Raw genomic sequence first — 26,350 nt, 5'->3', positions numbered from 1 at the left:
CATGATGGAAATCTCCCCTTTCCAGAGTACCTGGAGGCTCAGGGAAGTGGAGGGAAGTAAGAACAGTCAGAAATAGGGGATCATACTGCTAAAGGTGAGATAAACTCTCCAGCACCCTTCAGGAGTAAAAACTATGTACCGTTTTCTTTTTGATTGACAGCTTCTCAACAGTTGTTAAGCGCATAGAAAGCAACCAGTGTGCAACTTTGCTTTGTTAATGTCCATGGATGTTGCCAACTACACTTTGACAACTGGTGCTTAACCAGGTTTTTTTTTGGGGGGGGGGGAAGACTCTACATTTTGTGCAGCTGTTGGTGCATCTGCAAAGGATCTTTAAAAAAAATATGGTCTGCACTGCTATCTCAATTTTTTTTATAAAGTGTAACAAGCCAGTAAGAGCTACGCTAAAGTGTCACTTGTACATTGATGGAGCATCTGTCAAAGGCCATGGCATGGGGAAGATTGCCAAGAGGAAGAATATAAACAAACAGCAAGGAATTGCAGCAATGGCATCAGGAAGGCTAAAGCAGGAAATGACTAGCAAGAGATGCTAATAACAAGAAAGCCTTCTTCCGATACCTCCAGAACAAAAGGCATGAGAAAGAGAAGGGTGTCCAGCTACTTTAAAGTGGATGACAGAGTGATAACAGATGACAAAGAAAAGGCAAAGGAACTCAATTCCTACTTCACCTCAGTCTTCTCCCACAAGGAAATCTACAACCAAGAGGAAGCAGAAGCTTAAAGTGAGAGATGGCAGCCCAAGACTAACAGACAAATGGTCATGGAATACCTAGATGGAATAAACACTTTCAAATCTCCAGGACCCAATGAATTCCATCCCAGAGTCATAAAAGAGCTAGCGGAGGAACTCTCAGAACTACTGGTTATTATTTTCAATAAATCTTGGAAAACAGGAGAAGTGCCAGATGACTGGAGAAGGGCTAATGTTGTCCCTATCTTCAAAAATGGGGAAAAAAAGATGAACCTGGGAACTGCAGACCAGTTAGTGCGACATCAATCCCTGGAAAAATTCTGGAGCAAATTATTAAAAAAATCAGTCTGCAAGCATCTTGAAGAAAATGCATTGCTTAATAGAAGTCAACATGGTTTTATCAAAAATAAATTCTATCAGACAAATTTAATCACATTTTTGACTGGGTAATCTCCCAAATGGACAGAGGGAATACTGTGGACACAATCTACCTAGACTTTAGCAAAGCTTTCAACATAGTGCCACATGACATTCTGTTAAGCAAATCAGCAAAAACTGGTCTAGATAGAAAAACTATTAGGTGGATCCAAAATTGGCTGCTGAATCGGACACAAAGAGTGCTCATCAATGGCACCTTCTCAACTAGTGAGATTCCACAGGGTTCAGTCCTGGGCCCAGTGCTCTTCAACATCCTTATTAATTATTTGGATGAGGAAGTACAAGGAAAGATAATCAAATTTGCAGACTATACAAAACTGGGTGGAATAGCAAACACCCTAGAAGACAGAATGAAGATCCAGGGTGATCTTGATGAACTTGAATACTGGACTCAAAGCAACTTAATGACATTCAATTAGGACAAGTGCTAAGTCCTCCACCTAGGAGAAAGAAACCAAATTCATCGATACAAGATGCGGAATACATGGCTCAACAGAACTGAAAAAGATCTTGGAGTAATTGTGGACAATAGGCTAAAAATAAGCCAACAATGCGATGCAGCCACCAAAAGGGCAAATACTATTTTGGGATGCATTAACAGAAGTATTACTTCCAAATCATGAGAAGTAGTAGTTCCTCTATACTGCTAACTAGTCAGACCTCACCTGGAATACTGTATCCAGTTCTGGGCACCAAGATTTAAGAAAGATGCAAAAAAATTAGAAAGGGTCCAGAGGAGGGCAACAAAAATCATCCAGGGTTTGGAAACACTGCCCAATAAGGAGAGACTGAGACAACTTGTTCCACCTTGATGTTCCACCTTGAGAAGAGAAGACTGGGGGTGGGGGCATGATACCCCTCTACAGGTACCTCAAGGCTGTCATAAAGAGGAAGGTCAAGATCTTTTCTTGCTGATGCCAGAATGCAGGACAGAGAATAATCAAGTCAAGCTGTGACAACCCAGAATCAGGTTAGATATCAGGAAACATTCCCTCACTGTCAGAGCAATACAACAGTGGAACTAGCTTCCTAGACAGGTGGTGGGCTCTCCCATGCTAGAGACATTCAAAAAGAAACTGGACAGCCATCTGAGTGGGATGGTGTAACTTGGTGACTTGCAACAGCAGGGGTTTGGACCCAATGGCCTTCATGGCCCCTTCCAACTTTACTATTCTATGATTCTAAGACCAGCAAGGGGGTTTTTGCTAATCTTGCCAACCAGACCACTTACCATTTCCCTCAACCCACAGTGGGATTTGGCCTCTTTGCTCCAGACAACATGACATCCATTTAGGGTCAACAACTACTAGAACAAGTCATGGACTGACAGAGTGGCTTGTTAGCCCCCAAACAAGCCACCCTACTGGAAAAAAAATCTGTCCTTGGACAACACAGCAACCCATAGTGCCTAGTTATCCACAAAGAATACATTCATTAACTGTCAGCATTATAGGGAAAAACAAATGAACACACCAGGGAAATGTTGAGTTTTCTGTATTATGCTAGCACTGAATGTCTAATGGAACAGAAGTAACAGAACCCAACATTAAAGACGCAGGAGCAATGGGATCACAGCCCATTTCCCCTCCACTCTCACATGCATGAATTCCATCCCAATTATTTTCTGTCTATGCATGCTATTATATCTGGTCACTATTAACATTATCAAAACTAACCAAGGGAATCTGGATTGTTGAGTACATTTTAGGAGTGCTCCCTGGACTAAAGATATATGTAATTATATATTAGAGGAGAAGAGATTATCAGGAATTCCAAACCGTTAATCCTATTTAGAGTTATGTTTAAGAAGCTATTAGATGAACTACTTTTCCCTTCTTACTAAGCTCAGCACAGTCTCTTTTGTTTAAATATTGTTTAAGTCATAGGAAGAATGAAGATACAAAGCTGAACATACAGTATTAATAAAATGTGTGCAATGACTGAATGTTCAAAAGCCACAAAAACAAAAGCATCAAGTTTCAATTAATTTCTTTGAGAAGCAATTTTACAGTATAAACTGAAACTTAGAATGCTATACAGACAGATGCAAACATATGAAAAACAATTTATATTTGCCTATAGCATACTTCCAGGGGAAAAAGTAAATTAATCTACAGAGCAAGGGAAAAAAGCAGTAGTTACTTTTCATCAAGGCCAACTGATCGACCAAACAGCATTTCCACAAAGCATTCCATAAGTTCCCAAGTTCCTTGGTGAAGATACAACTGGTTAGCTAACAAGGAGAAACCTCGTGTTTTCAAGAACTTTTCCTTTTGTTCTCTGGTTGCTCTGCTGAAATACGTGTCCAGTAGCTAGGGGAAGAGAATGTTTTTAATATATTGTGACTACTTGATCTGCTCCAATTGCTTGCTAGCACACCACAATAATTGGTACATCATCTGAAATTAGCGTTTATCCATTAGCATGCACTCCTATGCTATCCCAACATTTTAAGGGAGGTCATGAGAATATTTGGAGTCAAAGCACCAACACCCTAAAGGCTGAGCCCCTGCCCTTCTTCCCTTAGAAAAAAATCTGCATCTTTTCCACCTGAACATACAATTAGGCCTCAGGGGTGGGGAAAAAAATGGGTATGCCAAGAGGCTGGGAGGGAAGGAGGTTGGGGTTAAGGACTTATGCTAACTCCTACCAGCATTCCTCTCAGATGCTTTACCTCTACAGTCAAAACCAGCCATCTAGATAAAAAACCTGGTGCAAGGCACAGCAGCAGGAGAAATTGCTCCCACTGCATCTTCTGCTGGGAAAGCTGAGTTTGGAGGCCTACATTCATTGAGAGTGCACAGCATAGGACTGCACCCTTACTTAGCTTTCATAGGATACTTATACTAGGCAAAACACTAGCACATCCCAGATTAAAACTTGGCATAGTTTGTTAGCAATGATTGTTTAGAATTAAAAACTTTTCTGTTGTAAGCATATTGATTTATATTCTGACCATAAAAAAACTTCTCATACGTAAGAAAGAAAAAATAAAGAGGGAGGGGAAAATGTAAGACTGCCTACATTAAATAATAATCCCTAGAGTGCTTTGAGCTTTGCGACAGTAATTATTACATTAATAGTTTAAGAGATATAACTGTAGAATGAAGATATAATTAAATACAAATTGTTGACAGCCAGAAACACTGTCCTGTCAATTATGCAGAAATACTTATAATGGTTATTGTTTACAGATTTTTTCATATACTCCTAAAAATGTACTTTCTGCATAATGGAAGTTTTCATGAAAGCAAATTTCCTTCTCCCTCCTTCTTATGTTTCTATGGATAAAAGGTGCATGATGGCACAGGCAAATGGAGGTGAGAGAGATGTATAATTCTGGTCATCATACTTAAGTGTGCACAGTTCAAACTGAAACAGCTAACTGAACCAAGGCCTGGGGACAGGGGGCTGCATTTTCCTAGAAATAAAATAGTAATTCTGTCTGAGTGGTGGTAAAAAGATTAACCCCAACAAAATTGCTTCAGTGAATTCAAAATTGCAGGCATAAAAGTCCCAGCAATAACTGATGACTTAATTTGGTTGGGAAACCTAAGATCCAGATAATCTAGCATTCTGTTCTGAACACTAGCTAGTCATTTGCCTCACAAACCTTACGAATGCGGCCTGAAGTTGAAGAAGTTATGGGTAAGATATGCTGGTTTCATTTAAGTAACATGACTAATCATGGTTGGTGTATATTTTTCCTAGAGTTATCTACATTAGTAGTCACAGCATTCCATACTTTATTAAATCAAACTATATTTCCTCCACATGCATAACTTTCCATCCAGGTAAAGAAAGAAGCATACATTTGGCCCAGCTTAACAATGCTGTAATACATGGGTCCTCAAACTACGGCCCACGGGACAGATCCAGCCCGCCATAGCCATCCAGCTTGCTGTGCGTTCTCCGAGCGAGCAAGCCACCACCTGCCTCCCGTGCGTGCTTGCTCGCCGCTGCCTCGCAGCATGGGGTGGGGGGGAGGTGGTGGCTTGCTCGCTCGGAGATGGTTTTGGACCCGCTGGGAGATCTCTGAGTGAGCAAGCCACTGCCGTGCACACCCGATCGCAGCTCACCGGCCTGTGCCCCCCGGCACCCCAACCTCACCAGCCCATGATGGTCACCGCAGCCTTTCAACTGGTCCCCTACTCAAAAAGTATGAGGGCCCCTGCTGTAATATCAAGTGGCTTTATGCCATTTACTGGGCTTCATACACTGCATAAATTGTGTGAAGAAATAAGACCTTTTTTGTTGTTCTGCACCTAGAAAAACAGGTAGAATATTCACAGGGATCCCTCATTTTTAGTATTACAGTAATTAAGAGAAAAATAATCAGAAAAGACCCTTAGTTAAAACCCAATTTATAATTTACAAGATAGAAAATGTATGGACTCTTATATTCTCTCTCACTCTCTTTCAAACACAAACACATGCTTTTCCCCTACTTTAATGACTCCTTGTTGTATGAGAGGAGAAGGATGGTTCACAAGAACTATGAGAACATCTGGCTGGATAACTTTGTCCATCACATCTGGAAGCATGACATCTGGCAAGATTAAAAGAACTTTGCGCAAAAGTTGATAAAGCCCACAGCATACAAGTACAAGACAGTCTTCCGTTGATCTAATGGAAAGAAGAGTGTGTGTTACAAAAATGGAATCTTCTACAATTATACATCAGACAGAATGAGAAGATCCAACAAGAGGAATAAGGCAAAGGTAATTTCTCCAATACTTCTACAATGCTTCAACTGCTTCATTCTTTTTTGCAAGAATCATTCCTTACTTCCATGTCTTACTGTAAAAATGCTGAGAGGTTTCTGCTAAGTTAATACCTCCAGTATTTCTAAAAGTTTTAAACAGCAGTGTCGCCCAAAAAGAAAATTCCCATAGTCATTTTTGATAGGCAATCACATAGAACAATGTGCCTAGACAGAGAGTGCTTTGCAGATATGCTCTGTTGCAGTTACTAGAACAAATGGGACACTACAAGTGAAGTAACTGCTCCCAAGTGTATATGGGTACAGAGAGTTAATGGTGTATTTCTCTATATGCCTACATTTGCAGTGCTAGATTGTATAGAGAGAAAGACCTGAAAAGTGATCACATGAACCATCCCCTGAAACAGAGATGGAAACTCTCCAGCCTGTAGGACCTAAGCTGGGGTCTTCCCCAAGCCATACTCCTTCAGGACTAGGAAGGAGAGGAATTGCCACTATTCCCAATCAGGCATAGCAATTGGTTTGCCTGTGTGTCATTCATCATTCCAGTCGGGAGTCTGAGGGGCACAGGAAGAGCTCTGCCTGTCCTGAAATCTCCTCCATAGCAAAAGCACAGTGTTGGAACTAGTTGGTTGAATGACAACATGCTTCACATCAACATACCTATCAGAAGGGCTTTCAGATTCTGGAGGAGCCTGTTCACTTGCTGAAGTAAAGGCAAGATGTTCCCAGTCTTCAGAAGGCACATTTTTATCTGCCAGGCTTGGCCAACGACCAATAGCAGATCCACCATGAACAGAAAAGACCAATCCCAAGCCTGCAATATTGCTGTGACTTTTCTGAAATGGAGACAATCCCTTCAGATTGTCAGGACGCCTCAGAGATGATTCAAGAACACCATCTTCAGTAGGTTTTACTCCTTCACTTGCTTCTTGGATTTCAGGGGCCTTCTCCAACATTACCACCTCTTCCTTTGAAATAGTTAATGTTTCAGCAGAAGTTAACCTATCCATATCCACAATGGTCTTTGCAGACTCGCAACTACTGAGTAAATGTTCCTCCTGAATCCTTTTAAATGCCTCCAAATTCTTTACAAAACTATTCTGTGGTGGTTCAACCAAGTCAGTCTCTCTAATTACATGCATGTTATCAAGACTTCTGCCCATATTCCTAGAAAACTCTTTTTGATGCACTCGTGGAGAGGAAGTAGGAGATGCTGGTAGGCTTTTACTAAGCCGTTCAGGCACCTGAGGAACTGGTGTCTGCAATTCGCTTACGTCAGATGAATTGTTGCCTGAGAAAAGATAAAAGACAAAAGTGTTTCTCATTTCTAAAACTGGCCCATAATAAAAGTGATTATTATGACACAAACACTTCTACTTTCACTGTCCCTGCATCAGTTGTGCAAACATGGAGGAAATCTAAGTGCATTCTGACTTGATCATTTATTAGATTCACTTGCATACTTTCAGTTTTGTTCTCTTGTGAACAACTTTGTCTCTCAGTAATGTCTTCAGACAAGAAAATATACCAGTATTTTTATATAGTGAATATGGCAACTAAAATCAAAGTAACCTATCAGGTAGGAGAAAGAACTACACATTCCACCTCAGCCACTACTTCTCCTATGCAAATTTGGGTCAGGGATATTGTAAGAATTGGTAAAATGTAAAGAAGAATATCCACCTGTAAATACAAATGTTGCATCAGGATGGGAAGTAACATTCCAACAAATACCAACATTCTGAGATAAAACAAACTGATATTCTAGTGTATAGAAAGATTCTGTAACAAAGGAAGACATTTTTGTAAATAATTGGGAAACGTTTTAGAAACAAAGACTGAAGAATGAAAATCCTTGAGGATTTAATAAAGAGGTAACTTTAACTTTGTTTCTACCATGTTCCTATAGATTAGTAATTTTTAGTTCAAATATAAGCAGCTTTCTTGGAAGTGTCTTTCTTGTACTTTTGTAATTTTAAATGTGTTGGTAAATTGTAGTTATATTGTGCATGAGGGATAAATATGTTTTTGTATTACTCTGAATAACACAGTGTGTACATATAAAGTTTTTGTATATCAGCACTGTGAAGAATGCTTCACACAAGTGATATGCATCTTTAAAAGTTGTATAAATAAGCAATGCTGGAGACTAAATTTCCACACATCCTCAACAAATGATTGCAAGCAGTAGTATACAATTTAGAGATTTAACTATTTAAAAATTAATTTTAAAAATCTTCCTTAGATTTAAAAATAAAGAATTATATATGTGGCGTTAAAAAACAGATTTTAAAAAGTTAAACATTTTGGTACAGAACACCAACTTCAGGACTAGGTTAAAATAGCAATTAAAAGCTGAGCCAGGAAGAAAGCCAAACCTCATTAAGGGAACATGGATGATCAAACAGCACCTGTCTTCCATAGCCAATCAAGCTGCATTAAACATTATAGCTAGTTTTATCTCATCTTTTTACGTTGATATCAGGTTTCAGAACAAACATGCTTTATCATGTCTCAGCTGAGTCATTGACCATACACATACATTACTGTAAGCTAAGAATTCTTGTTTATTAAACCACAGTAAGCTGTTTGTACAGCACTACAGCCCACCACGAGTAATCATTCATGGCTTGGCTGTTCGTAGCCATTGAGGCTTGCAGTGGCATCTGAATCCAACTAGGCAATTCTATTGTGGGCGGCCAGAAGGACTGCCCAGCAGCCTGACAGAACAAGAAAATCCCTGTCTCTCACTTTTCACATTCTCACTAGCGACTGCCTTTCCATTAATGCTGAAATGGCACCCTCAAAGGACTGTCATTCTCCAGCTTAGAAAAAGAAAGGAAATGCATAACTGCAGTATGTATGTATGTATGTATTTATTGCCAGTCACTTTAAACATTCTCTTTGAGCTGCCTAATTTCCCAACCCCTCTAATTTCCTTCTCTGTTTCAGCTATCCAAAGGGGAAAGTGGGGGGGGGGGGGCAGACCTGAGGGAGTAAGTGCCAGTACTGGGGACTCATCCCCAAGATCGACCCAAGTCACATCAGTAACTTGACTGGGGAGCAAACAGTGACTCGACTCAAGATTTCTAAATTTTTTACGACCAAGTCACTCCAGGGTTTACTGTGAGGCAGGTTATCCTGGAAGGCAAGCACGAATGCAACAGAGGCAGTGGGAGGGAGTTTTAAGAGGACAGGGGCAGGACAGGGATTTTATTTGTTTGTTTAAATAGTGGTTGAAGTAAATGAATCACACACACCCCATCACCACCTCCCTTTTTTCTGTTAAAGTGGGCTCCTGAGACTTGAGAAGAGACTTGACTCAAAAATTTTGTGCAATGACATGAGGCTTAACTTGGATTTGAAAGTAAAGACTTGAGACTTAAGTCGAGGCTTGGAGTAAAAGGTTTGAACACATCACTGGTAAGCACACCAAAAATGTGGGGAGAAAATCTCTCCTCAGCAATGTGATCCTTTTGGTTTTAAGTGTTGAACTGACACTTCCTGGTGTACACTTCCACAGCTCTCCAGCAGGAGTCTTGTGGCACCTTAAAGCCTCAGTTATTACGGTATAAGCTTTCATGTAACTGATTTATGTAACTGTAACTGCACATGGAGGGCGGGTTGTGAGCGGAGCTGGCTGGAGCTGGGGGTCAGACTAGACAGCCAGGGAGGCCCCTTCTGACACGCTCTGTTTCTATGTTTCTATGATTTCATTTAATCAGATATGAAGGTTAATCCTACTCTGCAATTCAAGCCAGTTCTTACAAAATGCCTTAAGATAAGGAAATATTGTATATTTCTGCTTGATTGTGCCTACACTTCCTGTAAGCTACACCCAGCACCAGTCAGTGTCTCAGGGTCTGGGGTACATGCAGCTGGACACAGAGCAGGGCACCAGGACCCAGAGTCCAATCATCAGTCCAGTAACAAGCCCAAGTACTCAAACTAGAGGCAGGTTGGGTGGCAAAGTGTAATTTGATAGACAAGGACCGTCTGAAGAGGCCAGAGCTAAGGAACCAAGAAGACAATATGACAGGAAACTGGTACCTAAGAGCAGGACAACAAGGAAGGGTCTAAGAATACCAAGATGTGGCAGGCAAGGTCAGCAAGAAAGGCAAGGCAGGAACAAGCAAAGATTCAAGAGGCAGGAAGGCAGGGTCCACAAGCAGCAGGAGTCAAAGAAACACCCAAGCATCAGAAAACCAGAGAAACCATCATTGCTAAGGCAAAGACTGGAGGGAAGAACCTGTTCTTGTATAGCTCTTTCCCCAGGTCACCCCGCTGGCACTTGTTAGAGCCAGTGAGCTTCAATGGAGCCAGGGTGCTACTCCTGCACTCACTGCTGCAGAGTAATTCAGATGCGGACACGGTGCTAGACATTAGTAAGAACTTGCCAAAGCTGGATCCACATACTAACCCTTTCCATGTAAGGGATTTATTATGCACTCCTAAGTCCTCACCCATGATAGTTTGTGGGTACTTTATAATGTTGTCATCCTCTGAGCCTCTTCAATTCTTTTCAATCTTTTCCTTAGCTAGATATTAGTTAGAGAGGAAAATGTGGTTTTTGTGCAATTCTGGCACCATCTAGTGGTTGCACAATAGAATAAATGCAGAAAAAAGAAAAGTCCCAGAAAAAAGTGTAAAGCAGCTGATGTTAATCTTGCAAAGAATCTAAAAATAGAAGGCTTGGCAAAGTAGCTGGTTCAAAGCTTATGCAGAAAAGTACAGTATTAGGATGGCAGTATTAGGTCAATGGCTGTGTCAGCTGTAGCACTGAAGAATTTACAAGGTTTTTCTTGCCCCACCATATTTTCTTAAGGTACATTAAACCTAGACATTTTCACTCTTCTCCTTTCAAAGTTTCTACGTTCAGCTCTTGCTTCTCCAATTTGGGAACTTGAGATCATATGCCCTGTTTCAATCATGTGAGCTCTTCTTAAGAATGAATGTAAATCACTTACCTTCCTCGTGTGCAGCAGAAAATCCAGTTGGACTAGTAATTGCCAGAGCTGGACTGTCAATAGATTTCCCACCACTGCTGGAATTTCTCAAATACATGATTGATTGAACCTTTTCCTGAAAAATGTTGCCATCTAAGAAAACCCAAGCAAAGTAAGTTACCTCAGGAGATTTCACAATTAGCAGCAAAATTAATATCACATAAACAGAGATTATGAATTATCCTTTTCATTAATCCCAGGCCAGCACTGGGATCCATCAAAACTTCCTTGAACAAACACATAAAACATGTTACCATGGGGGAAAATAAAAGATTGGCAGTACTCCAGAATTTCTATACAGGTCCAAAGTTTCTATATAGCTAAGGTGGTATTCAACTCACACCTTCCCCCAAAAGAACAGAATCTGTCTGCAGAATTGATTTTTCCTTCACCTACAAGCCTCTGGCGAAGATTTGGAGGTGACGGGAAAGGAGCAAAAGTTCTATTGTATAGCTGGAAGTCTATTTGTGCAACTTTGTATCAGACTTAGCTTCTTATCTGCTAATTTAGTTCAAACAAACTATATTTACCTATGTGCAGGGAAAAGTAGAAGTCTCTGGGATTGTGACAAACGTATGTATTAGTAGCAGGGTGAACTGCTAGGAGGAAATTGAAGATCAGTGCCAACAATTCCAGATCTGGAGGTGACCCAAGCACTTCTTCAATTATTTTCACAAATGATGTGCAAACATCTGTAGGCATAGATGTGAGATGTTCTTCTTTGTGCTCCTAGGGAACAAATGTAGAGGCAAGTAACTGAAAAATACAAAGTTACTACTTCATTCTATTCATGATTTAAGACGAACACAGTTTTTTTTATAAGTATCTATAATGTAAATAAACTGGGATCACAATCCTAAATGCTTACATTTCAGTATCAACTGACAATGCCACAAAAAATGTCTGAGTATACCTACATCATTGTTTGCAACACTGCATGGCCTAACTCCATGCTAAACTGTGGTTTGTTGTTTTGGTTTTGCTGTTCCCAACAAAACTTAAGACTGAGAAATTTTGTTACTAAGCCTCATACTTACTAACTCAGATTGTTCTTCTCACATAGTTTTGTGATGTGGTGCCATAAGCAATATAATGACAGCATTCACGCATAATACCAAGCAGAACCCATGATTTAAGTTTCGTGTGGTTTGTTGCTTTAGCTCTAGATCATCTTGCAGAGAAGCAAACAAGTCTCAACTTTTTTTCCCTATTTCTTTTTTGTTTCTTTCCCACCTATTTGCTAAAAGCTTCTGTGCAATTTCATTTTTAGGCTGCTCTTGCTGGACACCTGTGTTTCAAAGTAGTCAGCAGTACAAAATAAACCAAGAATAAGCCACAGTCCTGGAACTGGTCATCACAACAAACCACGGTTTAAACCACACACATGTGTAAGCCAACAACAAACCATAAGTTCTTTTAATGATTAATAGGCAGTTAACAAACCACCCTTTGTTTACAGGGGCAAGTTCAGATGCAACAAGCCCAATTTCAACAAATCACATCATAGATTAGTGTTACATGCAAACCAGGCAAAGGGCATTTACAGGTCAAACTGAAAGTCATGTCATAAATAGGTTAGCAGCATCAGCGGAGGTTGGAAGAAGGATCATTTTCATTATTCAACTGCTTCTTTTTACTCTTATGTTCATGGTAAACACTATTTGCAATACCTTTATAAACAAGGCTGGAAAATGTGAGAGAGCATGACATCTGCAAAAGTAAGATCAAACCAAACATAATGTATACGTTTGCTTTTACAAAAGAAACACTTGGTATTATACTCAAAACTAAATTTTTGGTACTATACCTGCAAAACCTGACATGTCTGCAGGAAATGATGGACAACGCGGGCTTTGAGAAGTTGCTTAATGTTAAATGTCTGTTGCCAGTGATTATCGTGGATAAGTATTTCTAGAGCTGATAGGAGTGTTTCCCAAACACCTTGCTGTAAAAAGTAGAAACAGCAATAGCTTTAGCCTACTAAAAACCCACAAAAAACATAAAAGAAGAAAGTTATCATAAACACTGTACTAACAAGACAGGTAGAATGAAAAACTGGCCAGTAACATGACCTGAAAGTTCAGTAACAAGTCAAAGCAAAACTTAGTAACAAATGAATATGGCACCATATTTTACTTCTAAACTGCAGAAAAATTTTTGCTAGGCAATAATCTAAAGCAGTACTTACATTTGGACCAGAATTAGAATCTGACAACTATTAAGCACTAGTATTTTGTAAATACTACCTGAGACAGTTTCAGTGAACTACTTCCTCTAATAAATGTTAAGAATCATGAAAATATTTAGGGTTTTTTTTTTCTTTCTTTCTTTGTTTTTGCACTTTAAGAACACACCCAGGCACAGGTGGGTAATACAGCTTCTGCCTCCAGCCCTGATTCTCTTTGAAAAGTACTTGAAGTAAACCTTCTCTGCTGCAGGGCAGAAATGATGGCCTGGTTGTTGACTGTGACATGAAGTCCAGTTCTGGCATATATGCTCTGGTTGTCAATAGGATTTGGGGCCAAATTCAAAGGGCTAGTTTTAACCACTAAAGCCCTCCACAGATTTGGACTCCAGTACCTCAGGGACTGCCTCTCACCATATGAAGCTAAGCACTACCTGAGGTTGACTTCAGAGGTTCTTCACTCTATTCCCAGGAGGGTCAGTTTGGGAAAATACTATTTCTGTGATAACCCCTTATTTATGGAATGCTCTCCCCAAGGAAGCTAATCTGGAACTGACACCAAGTAAGACCTACTTCTATATGGAAATATAGAAGGATTAGTAGGAAAAGATCTACTAATGCTCTCGGGTATTTGGACATTAGTTATGGTCCAACTATTGTGCGTTGCTTTTCTAGAGTTCACTCTAAGCTGTGAATGGAGGAAGAGTCTATATATTCATAAATAAACACTCTCCATATTGTTTTAGATTATGTTTGTATACTATTTACTTATTGTTGCATTTTTGTGCTAATTACAGATTATACTGATTTGGACAGGGGTTCTTTTCTGTTAATCCCAAATGTCTGTATTTTGTATGTTAGTAATTTCAAAACTACTTTCTGAGATGGGAAACAATACATATTTAGTAAATAATCTTCATCATAATCATCATCCCCTGCTTAAGTATGCTACTAGCACAACAGTGAAAGAATTTATACAACCAATATCACTTGTGTTCAAAAACCCTGAGAAAATTCAACCATGTATTTGCAGGCAAAGATCAACTAAAGAATACTTTTGCCAGCTAACCATGAGAAGAACAGGAAGGATTAATTATCACTCACTATTGAGCTGCTTATAAAGGAGCTAGTTCTGCAATTATGTAAAGAACTAAGAATAATCAAATCTGTCCTTTACAAATGCAAAAATATTTGGATGAGCTGAAAATGCATATCATTAGATGAAGACAAAACACAAGTACAAAATAAATTTATTCGTCCTAGTTGCATGTAGGAAAAAACAACACTATTTTATTGTGTGTAAAGGCACTACATACAAAGAAAGGGTTCGTTTTATTCCTTCTTTCCTTTTGTTTTCTTCTAATATGAAAGCAAGATCATAGACAACTTCCCTCACTCCCCAAACACACAAAAGTTACTATTACTATGGGTGAGGGGAGGAATAATCACAGTCTGTTCCTCCATTTCCTAGTTGATCAGTTTGCTGCCTCCTCACATAGCCCAGACCCACTTGCTTACAGAGCTATTCCTATTTATAAATGTAATATTGTTTGTGTGGACTTGAAGAGGACTTGTAAACCATCCCAAGACAGCAGTGGATGAATGGTCTATAAAAACTTTAAACAAATAAATAAATAAATAAAATTTACAATATACAATAAACTAAAATAAGAGCTGAAGGCCTTGGGTTGCTCTGCCGCACTGCTGTAAAACAGTACAGCAGAAGCCTCTATACCATCATTCTCAGTTGGCATGCTATATCACCTGGGATTTTGACCATATCTTCCAATCAAATAGCAGCTCTTCCAACAACTTAACATCTTGAATTATTGCTCTAGACTCAGCATCAAGTATGAATTGTCCATTCTCATTTAGATGAATCATCTTCTCACCACAGCATCCTTCAAGGAGAGTCTTTCAAAGGGGAACAAAACATCCAGTGTTGAAAACAATGTGAATGATGCCTCTCACACCCCAGACCCTCACAGCCAATTCTACTTCAACGCTAAAAATGCATTCCAAACTTCAGAAGGCCTATACTCTTAACTCCAACTTAACTGCAAGTAGGATACTAGCTCAAAATTCTAAGGGACTTGTTTGATCAGTATGGCTGTGACTATTTATTCTTCTTTTCTTTCAACACATCGATCACTATTCAGCGTATGTTCAAAAACAAAAACAGAGAGTTTTGTAACACCTTACAATTTTAATAAAATTTACCCCTCTAGAAGTTGTCCAGAATGTTGTTTTCCTAACATAGTATTGCGACTTCTCAATGAGAATAACCCTTTCAATACTTTAAAGGATGGCAACTGATTTCTGGGAGGATAGTAGAAAATCTCCACATTTTTCTAATATGATTACTTTTTCTGAAGACAAAATTAGTTGCATCCTTATGCTAGCACAGAATTGTACTGTAAATACCACTCTGTTAAATGAGTCTTATAACTATATAGGTGCCTGAAAGTTTACAGCCTTATTTTCAGATTGCAAGCAAAGCCTTCTCTGTCCTATATTTCTTTTCTTTTCTTTTCTTTTCTTTTCTTTTCTTTTCTTTTTCTTTCTTTCTTTCTTTCTTTCTTTTCTTTTTGGTGTAATATCGTATGATCAAATCAAGTATAAAAGTAGCTCCATTTTATTCCACAGCAATGAGAGCTTTAGTAAATTATCTATTGCTTCAACAATATTGGTTTAAGTAAAACTGGAATGCAAAACCTTTTAGAAAAAGAACATTCTTAACAGTACAGAAAAAAGTGGTTTGAGATGAAGGTAGTTTTCAAGCATGTATAAAAACATCTAAAAATCTAATAAAAAGGGGGTATGATAAAACTTGGGTTTATAATTCTAACCTAATTATGATTAGATCAGTCCAAGACCAAAATATTTTGCTGCCTGAGACAGAGCAACAAATGCTTCCGACTCCCTGTTCAAGTCAACATGCATAATACCCCATGCTACCCATGTTCACTTGCTATTTATTTATGAATAAAAGCACTTGAAACAGAAAATTCACATATATCTTTTCACCCCCTGGTAGTAAAAATGCAATCATAAATTAAATGACAAACATTCACTTTATGTTATGTCAAGAAGTCATGTCCAAGCCATCAGGACCCCATGGACAACATTCCTCCAGGCTCTCCTGTCCTCCACCATCCCCCAAAGTCCACCTAAACTCACATCGACTGCCTCACTGACTCCATCCAGCCACCTCATCCTCTGCTGTCCCCTTCTTCTTTTGTCGTCAATTGTTCCCAGCATTAGGCTCTTCTCCAGGGAGTCCTTCCTTCTCATTAGGAGGCAAAATATTTGAGTTTCATCTTCAGTATCTGGCCTTTTAAAGAGCAGTCAGGATTTATCTCCTCTAGGACTGACTGGTTTGATCGTCTTGGAGTCCAAGGGACTCAGGAGTCTTCTCCAGCACCACAATTCAAAGGCCTCAATGCTTCAGTGCTTCTTCCTTATGGTCCAACTTTCACAGCCATACATTACAACTGGGAAAACCATAGCCTTGACTATACGCACTTTTGTTGGCAGGCTGTCTAGATTTGCCATAGCTTTTCTCCCAAAGAGCAAGCGTCTTTTAATTTCTTGGCTGCTGTCCCCATCTGTGGTGATCTTGAAGCCCAGGAAAATAAAATGTCACTACCTCCATTTCTTCCCTATCTGTTTGCCAGGAAGTGAGAGGACCGGCTGCCATGATCTTAGTTTTCTTGATATTGCGTTTCAAGCCAACTTTTGTGCTGTCCTCCTTCACCCGCATCAAGAGGCTCTTTAATTCCTCTTCACTTTCTGCCATTAGAGTGGTATCATCTGCCTATCTGAGTTTGTTGATATTTCTCCCAGCAATCTTAATTCCAATTTGGGATTCATCTAGCCTGGCCTTTCACATGATGTGCTCTGCATATAAGTTACATAGGCAGAGCGACAGTATATAGCCTTGCCGTACTCCTTTCCCAATTTTGAACCAATCAGTAGTTCCACCTCCAGTCTAGTCTTCCATAATTCCCAAAATTAGTCAGTCAACTCACCCTGTCTAATAAGGCTAGCCCCAGACCAGCTCCACACACTTTGAAAATTCCTAGCAATTAAGTTTTTAATTCTACTGGATGGTTTAACTGACCATGCAGATTTTTGTTTTAAGCCACTATTACCTGCACTAAGTGTTTAGAATGGGACAAATTAGATGTTAAGATAGATTGTAAATACTAAATTAACACCTTATCATTATCATTTAATGAAAATAGAACAATTGATAGAAGCAACTTACCTGCAAAATGTGAAACCCAACAATACACTTAGGCTTTATCAACACCTGATGAATAATTGAATAACCATTGCAGTTTTCTAGCTCATGTATTCTCTGCTGTTTACGTTTTGTTAAGTTAAGGATAACTTTTAATGCTAAAGCTTGAGTCTCTTCACAGTCGCTGATCTCCACAATCTAAAAAATAAATAAATGTGTTACTTTGACAAAATATGTTGAATGGAGTTAAAATCTGCTCTGTACAACATGGCTTATCTTATTTGCTGGAAACATTAAAAAGCTATTAATTAATTAATTAATTAAAACATTCTATGCCGCCCCTTGCCAAAGCACCGGGGCGGCTCACAACACAAAATAAAATACAATAAAATACAAAAATAACAATATAAAATTCACAATATAAAATAAATAACAATATAAAAGAAGTCGCCCTGGCCAGATAAATAAGCAAATATTGTTAACAATTAAAATGACACTTAAATTTCAGCTTTAAGTATTTGGGTTGCACTTGGCACATTTATGGCTGCATTGCATGGGTGAATTTGCAAGGGGACAGTGGATCACATGCAACTCTGTCTTTAAACAAAGCATTATTATTAACAACATGAAGGATTTATGCAACACTTCAGACTGTTCCAAGCTCTTTGCATGCATGATGATATTGTCAGAAATTCTAATCAGGCACCCCTAATTTTATAGCTCAGCCTCTTATCTACACTACACTGTACAAGTTCTTTTTTCTTACTCCATTCTCTGTGTTATTTTATACCATTTGTAGAATGGTATAAGCTTGTAAATTTCCAAGCTTCTTTCATTTCCTTTTTACAGGGCATCCACACAATGCAACTACCCAATCATTATACTCCTAGAGCCAGGTTTACAGCAATGATATAATAGGTTGAGAGAATATGGTCACTCATTGTATTGTATTTTCAGTCAGTACAATCTTATCAACCTATTTGAAAGTTGGCATTTTCTGATCTCATAGTAAGCACTAAAATGCTCCTCTGCCTGTAACTTTTTAAAATAGTGCATTTCTAAAATAATGAACTTTTTAAAATATTGGTGAAGCAGTGCTTAAATGTATGTTCAATAGTGCTAAAGCATTGTTAAAGTATTCTTTTAAATATATTTAACAAGGAACCCTCACTGATTTTCCAGACAGTTCTATTGTAGTTCCTTACCCATACCACAATTAGACCCTTTCATACTTCCAGTACAAACTAAGCAGTAAACACTTGTTTTGACATTTCATAATGCTCAATAATGCACGATCATGTTAAAACAAATAAGCACTTGGTGCTAATTAAATAATTGCCTTTTTTAGGGCTGCTCAATTGTTTTAAAATGGTCAGCAAGACCATTCTTTTCCTCCCTCATAGCAATTGTGTTGTGGCCAAATTTGTGGACAGATCATGGCAGGAAGTACCCAAAAATAAAACACAATAATCTGAATGGTGGGAAAGTCAATTATGGTATCACTTGCAGCTTACAAAGAAACAGCAATGTTTAATGGCACTAGGAGCTGCCTGCCTGGAAGCAGTATGTGCTTATGGAACTTTTCCTTTATGTCAGTTCCTCCCCAAATCCTATCACTCCACACACACACACTCTCTCTCTTTTGCAAATTGTCTTATAAGTAAATGGATTTTGCTAACCAAAGACATTTTCTTGACCACTTACCCTGGCAAAAAGAAAGACAAATGATCCTGTTCCTCCAATCTCATGCAGTATGCCCTGAAGACCTCTGTATTCCACAGGCTGTAGCATTTTCAAGAAATGAGGATCTGGCAAATTGCTTTGTACCTCTTTTGTACTGAAAGGTCGTTGGGAAGGAATAGTTTTTACTTGACTTTTAAGTCTGATCACTGGCTCGTAGATTGTGTAATGACCAGGGAAGAAAGTGGTGTAAACAGTAGCAAGGCTTTCCTGAAATATGAGACAATATTTAATGAGCTTGTATCTCATATTCAATCCACACTTCTATACTGCAGAACAGTGGTTCATCTCTATGTGTTTTGCAAACTTTTTGCAACTTTGCTGTAATTGTCCTGGTTTGTCTTCAACAGCAAACCATGGCTAATTAAATTAATAATGGGTTGTTATTGCCTGCAAATCCAGTATTATGGGTTAACTATTGGTTGCTATATTGTAAGATAAACAATCCACAAGGAGAACCCATGGTTTGTTATTGGATTGTGAACTCTGGGTTGTTGGAATCATGATTTGTTGCTAAATGCAGATCCAGAACTATGGGTTGCTTCACCAGGCTACAGCAACAGCAAGTGACAGCCATAAAAATACCCAGCCTTTTACATGCTGGTATACAAAAAGAGAGTGAGTGAAAGGGGGAAACAAAAACACAGCAACTGAGAAAACGCATTATGGTTTGTGTGCTCATCTGCCAGATAAACCCTGGGTTTTAATAAGCCACATAGCAACATGTGCAACAAGGCCTATATGTTGAGATAATTATGTTAACTGGATGAAGGAGGAAACAATCTATGGAAAATATCCTGGGTTAGGAAAAATACATGAACCTCAAGAATATAAAATGGCACAGAGGAGGTTTCATTCAATGTGCTTCATTTTGTGATACTTTACATTTCCCATCTAGTTAATTTGTTGCCCTTCAGATATTTTGTACTAGCAGCATCCAGAACAGATCAAAAGTGGGAGTATGAGGGCATGCTATGGGATCACCCAAACATAAAATTACTCCCAATACAGTGTGGCCACAGACAGTGGAATAAAGTTTACTTTTGAAGCAAGACTGAAATAAGTATTAGTGCTTAGCCAATATGGAACAGTTGTTGCTCCCCACTCCAGCACCATTTGAAATACTTTCAATGTACACAGTTCTATTTACTTGCCCTCTGTTTATCTAGTCTTTATCTATTCTCTTTTTAGTCTTATAAATAGCAGTGCAGAAAGAAAAGACTTAGTGTGTGGTCTAGTGATAGCAGAGCCCTTGCAGTTCCATTAGCTAGTTAAGCAGCAAGTATTAACAGCAGATTTGGTACAAGACCAAAGAATTTTGCTTTCTGTGGTAATATTATGCACATTTTTATCCTTATTTATTGTAAACGCTTTAGTACAAATGTAATAAAATTTATTCTTAAAATAGAATTAAAGCAAAATCTTTCAGAATATTAATACTGCATATCTTACATTTCAATTACCACTTTTGTTTGCCTCAAAATCAATTATTAGTCCACTTGAGTAATTCTCTTTAACAGATTTATATCCCACCTTTCTATGATTTATATTAGGGCATAGTCTAAATAGCTATGTAGTTTGCTATGGTCTTTCTGCACCATGAAAAATGAAGCTAAATCAAGTACAGTATGTAATTATCAAACAGAAAATAGATCCCCCCCCCCCGCAGTATTCTGGGATATGCTTGACTTTCTGTTTCTGCTAAAATTGCAAACATACAATTAAAGGTCCAGTGTCCACTTCTCTCTTTGTCATTAGGAGTTCTTTAATTTGTTCACACTGCAAAATTTCTTTATCTATGTATCTGGAAAAATCTGTTACTGAGTTGCCATATTTACAAGGCATTACGGAAGTGAAGTCTGGTCCACAACTGTAAAGATAAAATGCTTCTTCTGGACCAATTTTTGCACCTGCAAAAACAAAAACGTGCTGTGTTTTAATATATGCTGCTTCACATATAATAAATATTTTCCAATGTTTCAATAGGAAATAGCATAGACATTTTACCTAGTTGATAATTCAGGTCGCCATAGAATTGATTTTCCTATTACTTTGCTCATGTAGATGGATGCCCACATATACATTTAAGGAGTGTGGCAGTAGATCATGAATGTAAGCCACAGAATGTTAAAAAAAATCTTCAGAATTTGCAGCAGCCGAAATTTATGAGCTGTTGCTCCTCATACCTCCCAAAAAAACAGAACTCAAATATGCAATGTTTGTCCTAAGGCAACATTAGAAATAGTCCATACTGCACCTGAAGACTCATCAAACATGATACAAGTTCCAACCATCTTGAAGGAATATATTGATGATTTAAAAACTGATATCTGGTTTTATAGTCAGGTGCCTATTACTCTTAGCCAAAGTTTTTTAATTGTTTTTATTATTTTATGTTTTCAAACTATTTTAAATTAATTTTAACTCTCATTAATTGTTCTTATCTATTGCATTTATTGTTTTTATACCTTGTAGTAAACCACCCAGAGAACTTCGACTACAGGCAGTATAAAAATGTAATAAATAACAATGATGAGTAATTCTATGATGACCTCTTCCAGCAGTTTCCATAGATGTGGAGAAGCATGAAGGAAAAAAAGAACCCTGTAGTAGGTATACCATAGGCCTATGGCCATGATGCTGTGCAGCAGTCTCTGAACCTCTGTGAATCAGCGCTCCAGGAAGGACCAGAACAAGCTAAGAACTATGCTCCCCACTCCTATTCTTCTAAGTGGTTCAGAATTATGCCACAATTGATAGTATTGAAAAAGGTTTGTGACAAAGAATCAGCAGCTAGAACTTGCTCAGACGTGAAGTGCCATATTGATTGCCAAACACAGCAGAGTCGTCCTGAGATGTTTGTAGGGGATGGTACAGAAAAAGCTTTAAATAAATAAATAAGCAAGCAAGCAAGCTGTATATGAATAGATGATTAAAAAGTCCTTTGCATTAGTTGCAGTAGCCACAAAGTTTCACTGTGACTGTTTTCTTTTATACACTGAATTAATTTTTAAAGGTAAAACTGTTCTGCTTTTATTGTAAAAGTACAAAGACAAAAATTTCATCACCATCACCTCTTAAACAAAAACAACTCTTACAAATATTATACAAATTCAAGACAAAAGAATGAGATGTATACAGAAGGAAGGACAACGATAATGACATACCATTGAAGAGAAGCAGATTTCCCAGATCCCACTGTCCAGCCAACTGCAATAATTCATCTTGGCATGATGTATAATGGCCAATCATACAGAAGGTCTTATTACTCTCAGATGATAAGCTTGTTTTCCTTGGGAGTGTATAATCTAAACTGATATCCAGTTTTCTAAAACAAAAAATAAAGCTTAATTAGTATCCTGAACAACTTTAGTTAGAAAGTAATGGCAAATATGGACTTGACAATATGTACTACCAAGTCATCATGCTGCTGCTAACACAATAATTCCACTCACCTGAACCAGGATCCTATGAACCTGCCAACAGAGTTCCTCTTCACAATACTTGATTGTTACATATCCTTACTGTCAAACCTCTGAGTTCTTCCACAGTAAACTACTGAACCCATTTAAGAGACTTTTTCTGTTGCCAGCTCAGAGGCTGGGTGCTGACATTCCTCGCCTGTCTCTGCCCCTCCCATAGCACCAACACAGGCAGAATTTCCCACCTGTGTTGCCTCTTAGCAACCCGCAACACCTCCTCAGCAGGAGGATCCTCAACATCTGACAGACTACTCAGCTCTTGGTGCTCATGCGCTGGACAGACCCAGAACCCACCTCCCATTCACAGATCGAAGCTCTTGTCATCTTCCACTCCCAGTTCCACCCCTTGCTGGGCTATCTCTCCATTCTCACAGGATGGTTGGTTGCCACCCCACCCAGCTGGGGCAACAGTGCTTGAACAGCAGACATTCCCTGGCCTTGATCTTGGCTGACATTCTGAAACTGCTTTGTGTTCACTGTCTGCACTCCCATTCCCATCAAATCTATCAAAAGACTGCAGCCCTTTAGGCTGCTTTTCCTTGTGTGTGTACACAACAGTTATAACCCCAATGCACAACTTAAGTCTCTACTTCTGCACACATTTCAATTGTTTACTGCTCCAAAGGCTCATAAAAGGGTACTCTTTCATTTTTCACCAGATTCAAATTTTACAAATAAATGAAAGCCACTGAAGTTCTTTTTAATTATGTCTTTCTATTATTTATGACTTTACCTCTGACCAGAAATCCATACTGAGAGTGTTCCATGGATATTCTTCTTGTTTTCCGGCTGTTCTCGGTAAGTTAATGCCAGATGCTGCCATTTGTCTATAAGAAAAATGTTCTCTGGTGTTTCAGCTTGTGCCAGTAGCCCGGCTTTCATTTCATCATTTGGATCCATACACATACTATGAAAATAGCAAAGAGGAAAACCACTAAGAAGCTGCCAGTCTACCATCTTTTCCTTCATACTTTCCTTCTGTGCATATCTTCCTCAGCAGTTTTGCAAACAGTGTTCATTTTCATCTCACTAATGGCTTTATATCAAGACATCAGGATTAAGTTATATGTACTTCTGGTTTGCTTTACACTTTAAAAATAGTGCTTATAAGGCAACAACCAACCTCTAAGGCCTAACTTTGTATGGATCTTTGAAACCATTTATAGCCGATGTTGCTCCCTGCTACTGCTGTGTCATTTTTCAATCAGTTTATCATTTCAATGCACTATTTTTAAAAGAATAAACAAAGCAGCTCCAGGTAACTTTATTTCTGTTTAATTCTTCAATAACACCAACCAGGCTTGGATCATATATTAGTCATGACAATGTCAAGATAAACATAACCAGATTAGACTATGTGCCTTCATCAAAGGCAAATCAATTTAACTTACTGAGGACAATGCTTTCTATATGTTCGTTACCTGACAATCCTAACTAATCAGGAATCACTTTAAACAGTAGAAAACCTTTGCAGAAAATTGGGAGGATCTTGTGACAGAAATTAAGATATTCAAAAAACATTTTTTCCACATTCAGCTGAGATATTCAGCTGAAATCTACAGGATAACTTGCATTACTGGAGCTCAACTGTCATTTGCACAAATAGAGCATTATGGGAAAAAAGGATGTTGACTTTTCTACGAGGCCTAGATAACCAGGCTGTTACCGTTATACAAATCTCTCTTTTAGCAGTAAAATAACACCTTACCCCTTTTATGTTCTCTCTCAGCCTGACAAAGCAACAAGTCTGACTAAATTTCATGCACATTTCATGCATAAAATACATATAATTGCTAACACAATGTACTTGTTTGTCCTTATGCTAACTTCAGCAATTCTACCAGGACAAAAAATGGAATATAAGATTGTTTGTATTATCATACCGAAATATAAAAGCTCCAGTATTTACATTAGCCCATACTTGTAGCATCAACGCTTTGGAGCCCAGTGAAAATATATGAAGGCAGCCATCTTCAAGAAGTTTGTCACCCAAGCTCAGGTAATCTGCTCCAGGTTTGCTTTCTTCTAGGACACAGAACATTTGTTAAATCAGGTGCATTAAATGCAGAAAATTAAACAGGCACAGCAGTCATGCATTCTATAAATCACAAATATGGACTTAGTCTTTTTAAGACAGAAGAAGTCTCTTTATTTATTTCTATCCCACAGCTGAAGGGCTCTGGGCAATTGAAAACAGTCCATAAAAACAGGCAATAAAATACAATAAAAATCAGAAAATCAGAAACAAAAACATTTAAAACAGCTGAAATCAGACAATAAAAACAGACAATAGCAAATTAATTACAAAAAAATGCAAAATGCCTGATTACCCCTGCCCCTGGCTAAGTTAGTTTTTAAAGGTCTCAGAGAAGAGTGCCATCTTGACCTGATCTTGAAAAGATGACAGAATTGGAAACAGCCAGGCCACAGTGGGGCGGTGGTTCCATAGATGGGGAGTCACCACTGAGAAAGCCCTTCCCCCTTGTTGTCCCCCTCCATGCTTTCCTCAGAGTTGACGCTTGGGGAAGATGCCAAAGTTTGACTGTAGTGTCCAAGCAGATCGCAGCTGGGAGAGGTGTTCTCAGATGGAGTCCTAACCCATGTAATCCTTTATAGGTTTCAATTCAAAACCAGCACCTTGAATTGGAACTGGAAGCATAAAGGCAGGCAACACAAGCAGGCCAGAACCAGTCATATGTTCAGAAGTGTACACAGTACACTTGCATAGTTTAATGTACACTTATGTGAAGAAGTCTGAAATGTCTTATCATTCAACTTCAAGGCATGACCTCCAGTTCTAGAATTAGGAAAGTGGTAGAGATATGTCTCCCTATCCACTTTCTCCACACCATATATAACTTAGTACATTTCAATATGACTTCCTTTATTCAACCTTTTTCTAAGTCAAGAAATCCCAGCCATTGTTAACGTTTCCTCATAGGAGAGTTGCTCCAGCTTTTACATCATTTTAATTAATTTATTTTAATTTGTTATGTTTCCATTCTGCTTTTTATCCTGCAAAGAATCCAAAGCAGTTTAGACAATTCTCCTCTCCATCTTATCCTTACACTAACTTTGTAAGGTAGGTTGGACTAAAAGTCAATGACAGGCCCAAAGTGGAAACTAAAACTTGGATCTCCAAATACCATTTTAACTTACACTAAATGATTTAGTGTCATCAGAAAATCTGGCCACCTCTCTGCTCAGTCCTAATTTCAGAACATTTATGCATAAGTTGAAAAGCACTGACTGCAATTCAGAGACCCGTAGAATGCTGCCTAAATTTCTCAGTGAGATGATATAATTTATCATTTATTTCTGCTCTCTACACTGTGCTCTTCAACCAGTTACTGATCCAAAAAACAACCTCTGCTCTTATTCCTTGACTTCTAAGTTTGCTCAAGAGGCTTTGGTCAGAGACCTTCTGGAAGGCTAAGTAAACAATGTCTAGCAGATCACCCTTGTCCACATGTTTACTGACACTTTCAAACAGCCTTAAATGACTAGCATAAGAGAACTTACCTTTGCAAAAGCTATGTCAATTCTTTTTCAGTAGTGTCTTTTTATATGCTTAGCTATTTTATCCTTAATAATGATTTCAATCAATTTATCCAGAACACCTTAAGCTTATAAAATGTTTATAATAATAATAATTGCACAGATTTCCCTTGATCCTTTTAAAAAAGTTACTATTACATAGGCCATTTGCCAGTCCTCTGATACAGAAGCTCATCTTAGGGACATGTTACATATTTTTGTTAGAAAATCTTCAATTTCATATTTAAGTTATTTTAAGGATGGGTACCATCTATGCC

At 38.4% G+C, this 26,350-nt stretch overlaps 1 protein-coding gene across 3 annotated transcripts in view; it reads right to left on the bottom strand.

The window, feature by feature from the left end:
- The window catches only part of LYST (lysosomal trafficking regulator), a 115,275-nt gene that overhangs the window by 49,692 nt on the left and 39,233 nt on the right, over positions 1-26,350 (bottom strand). For 2 of the 3 annotated variants that reach the window (XM_044420019.1, XM_044420004.1), the window contains exons 13-25: positions 24,419-24,560; positions 23,269-23,442; positions 22,221-22,381; positions 20,773-20,963; positions 19,018-19,263; positions 17,338-17,511; positions 14,832-14,981; positions 12,690-12,827; positions 11,413-11,611; positions 10,844-10,975; positions 6,537-7,167; positions 5,599-5,776; positions 3,293-3,462 (exon numbers count right to left, since the gene is read on the bottom strand). In XM_044420019.1, the coding sequence (XP_044275954.1) occupies positions 3,293-3,462; positions 5,599-5,776; positions 6,537-7,167; positions 10,844-10,975; positions 11,413-11,611; positions 12,690-12,827; positions 14,832-14,981; positions 17,338-17,511; positions 19,018-19,263; positions 20,773-20,963; positions 22,221-22,381; positions 23,269-23,442; positions 24,419-24,560 (2,686 nt within the window). The remainder of the gene's footprint in view (positions 1-3,292; positions 3,463-5,598; positions 5,777-6,536; positions 7,168-10,843; positions 10,976-11,412; positions 11,612-12,689; positions 12,828-14,831; positions 14,982-17,337; positions 17,512-19,017; positions 19,264-20,772; positions 20,964-22,220; positions 22,382-23,268; positions 23,443-24,418; positions 24,561-26,350) is intronic. The other variant, XM_044420012.1, reaches the window with a different exon arrangement.

This window comes from Varanus komodoensis, unplaced genomic scaffold, assembly GCF_004798865.1.
Source record: "Varanus komodoensis strain SLA01 unplaced genomic scaffold, ASM479886v1 scaffold1, whole genome shotgun sequence".
Lineage (NCBI taxonomy): Eukaryota > Metazoa > Chordata > Lepidosauria > Squamata > Varanidae > Varanus > Varanus komodoensis.
The sequence above is the reverse complement of the archived record's forward strand: the minus strand, read 5'-3'. Positions and strand labels throughout refer to the sequence as shown.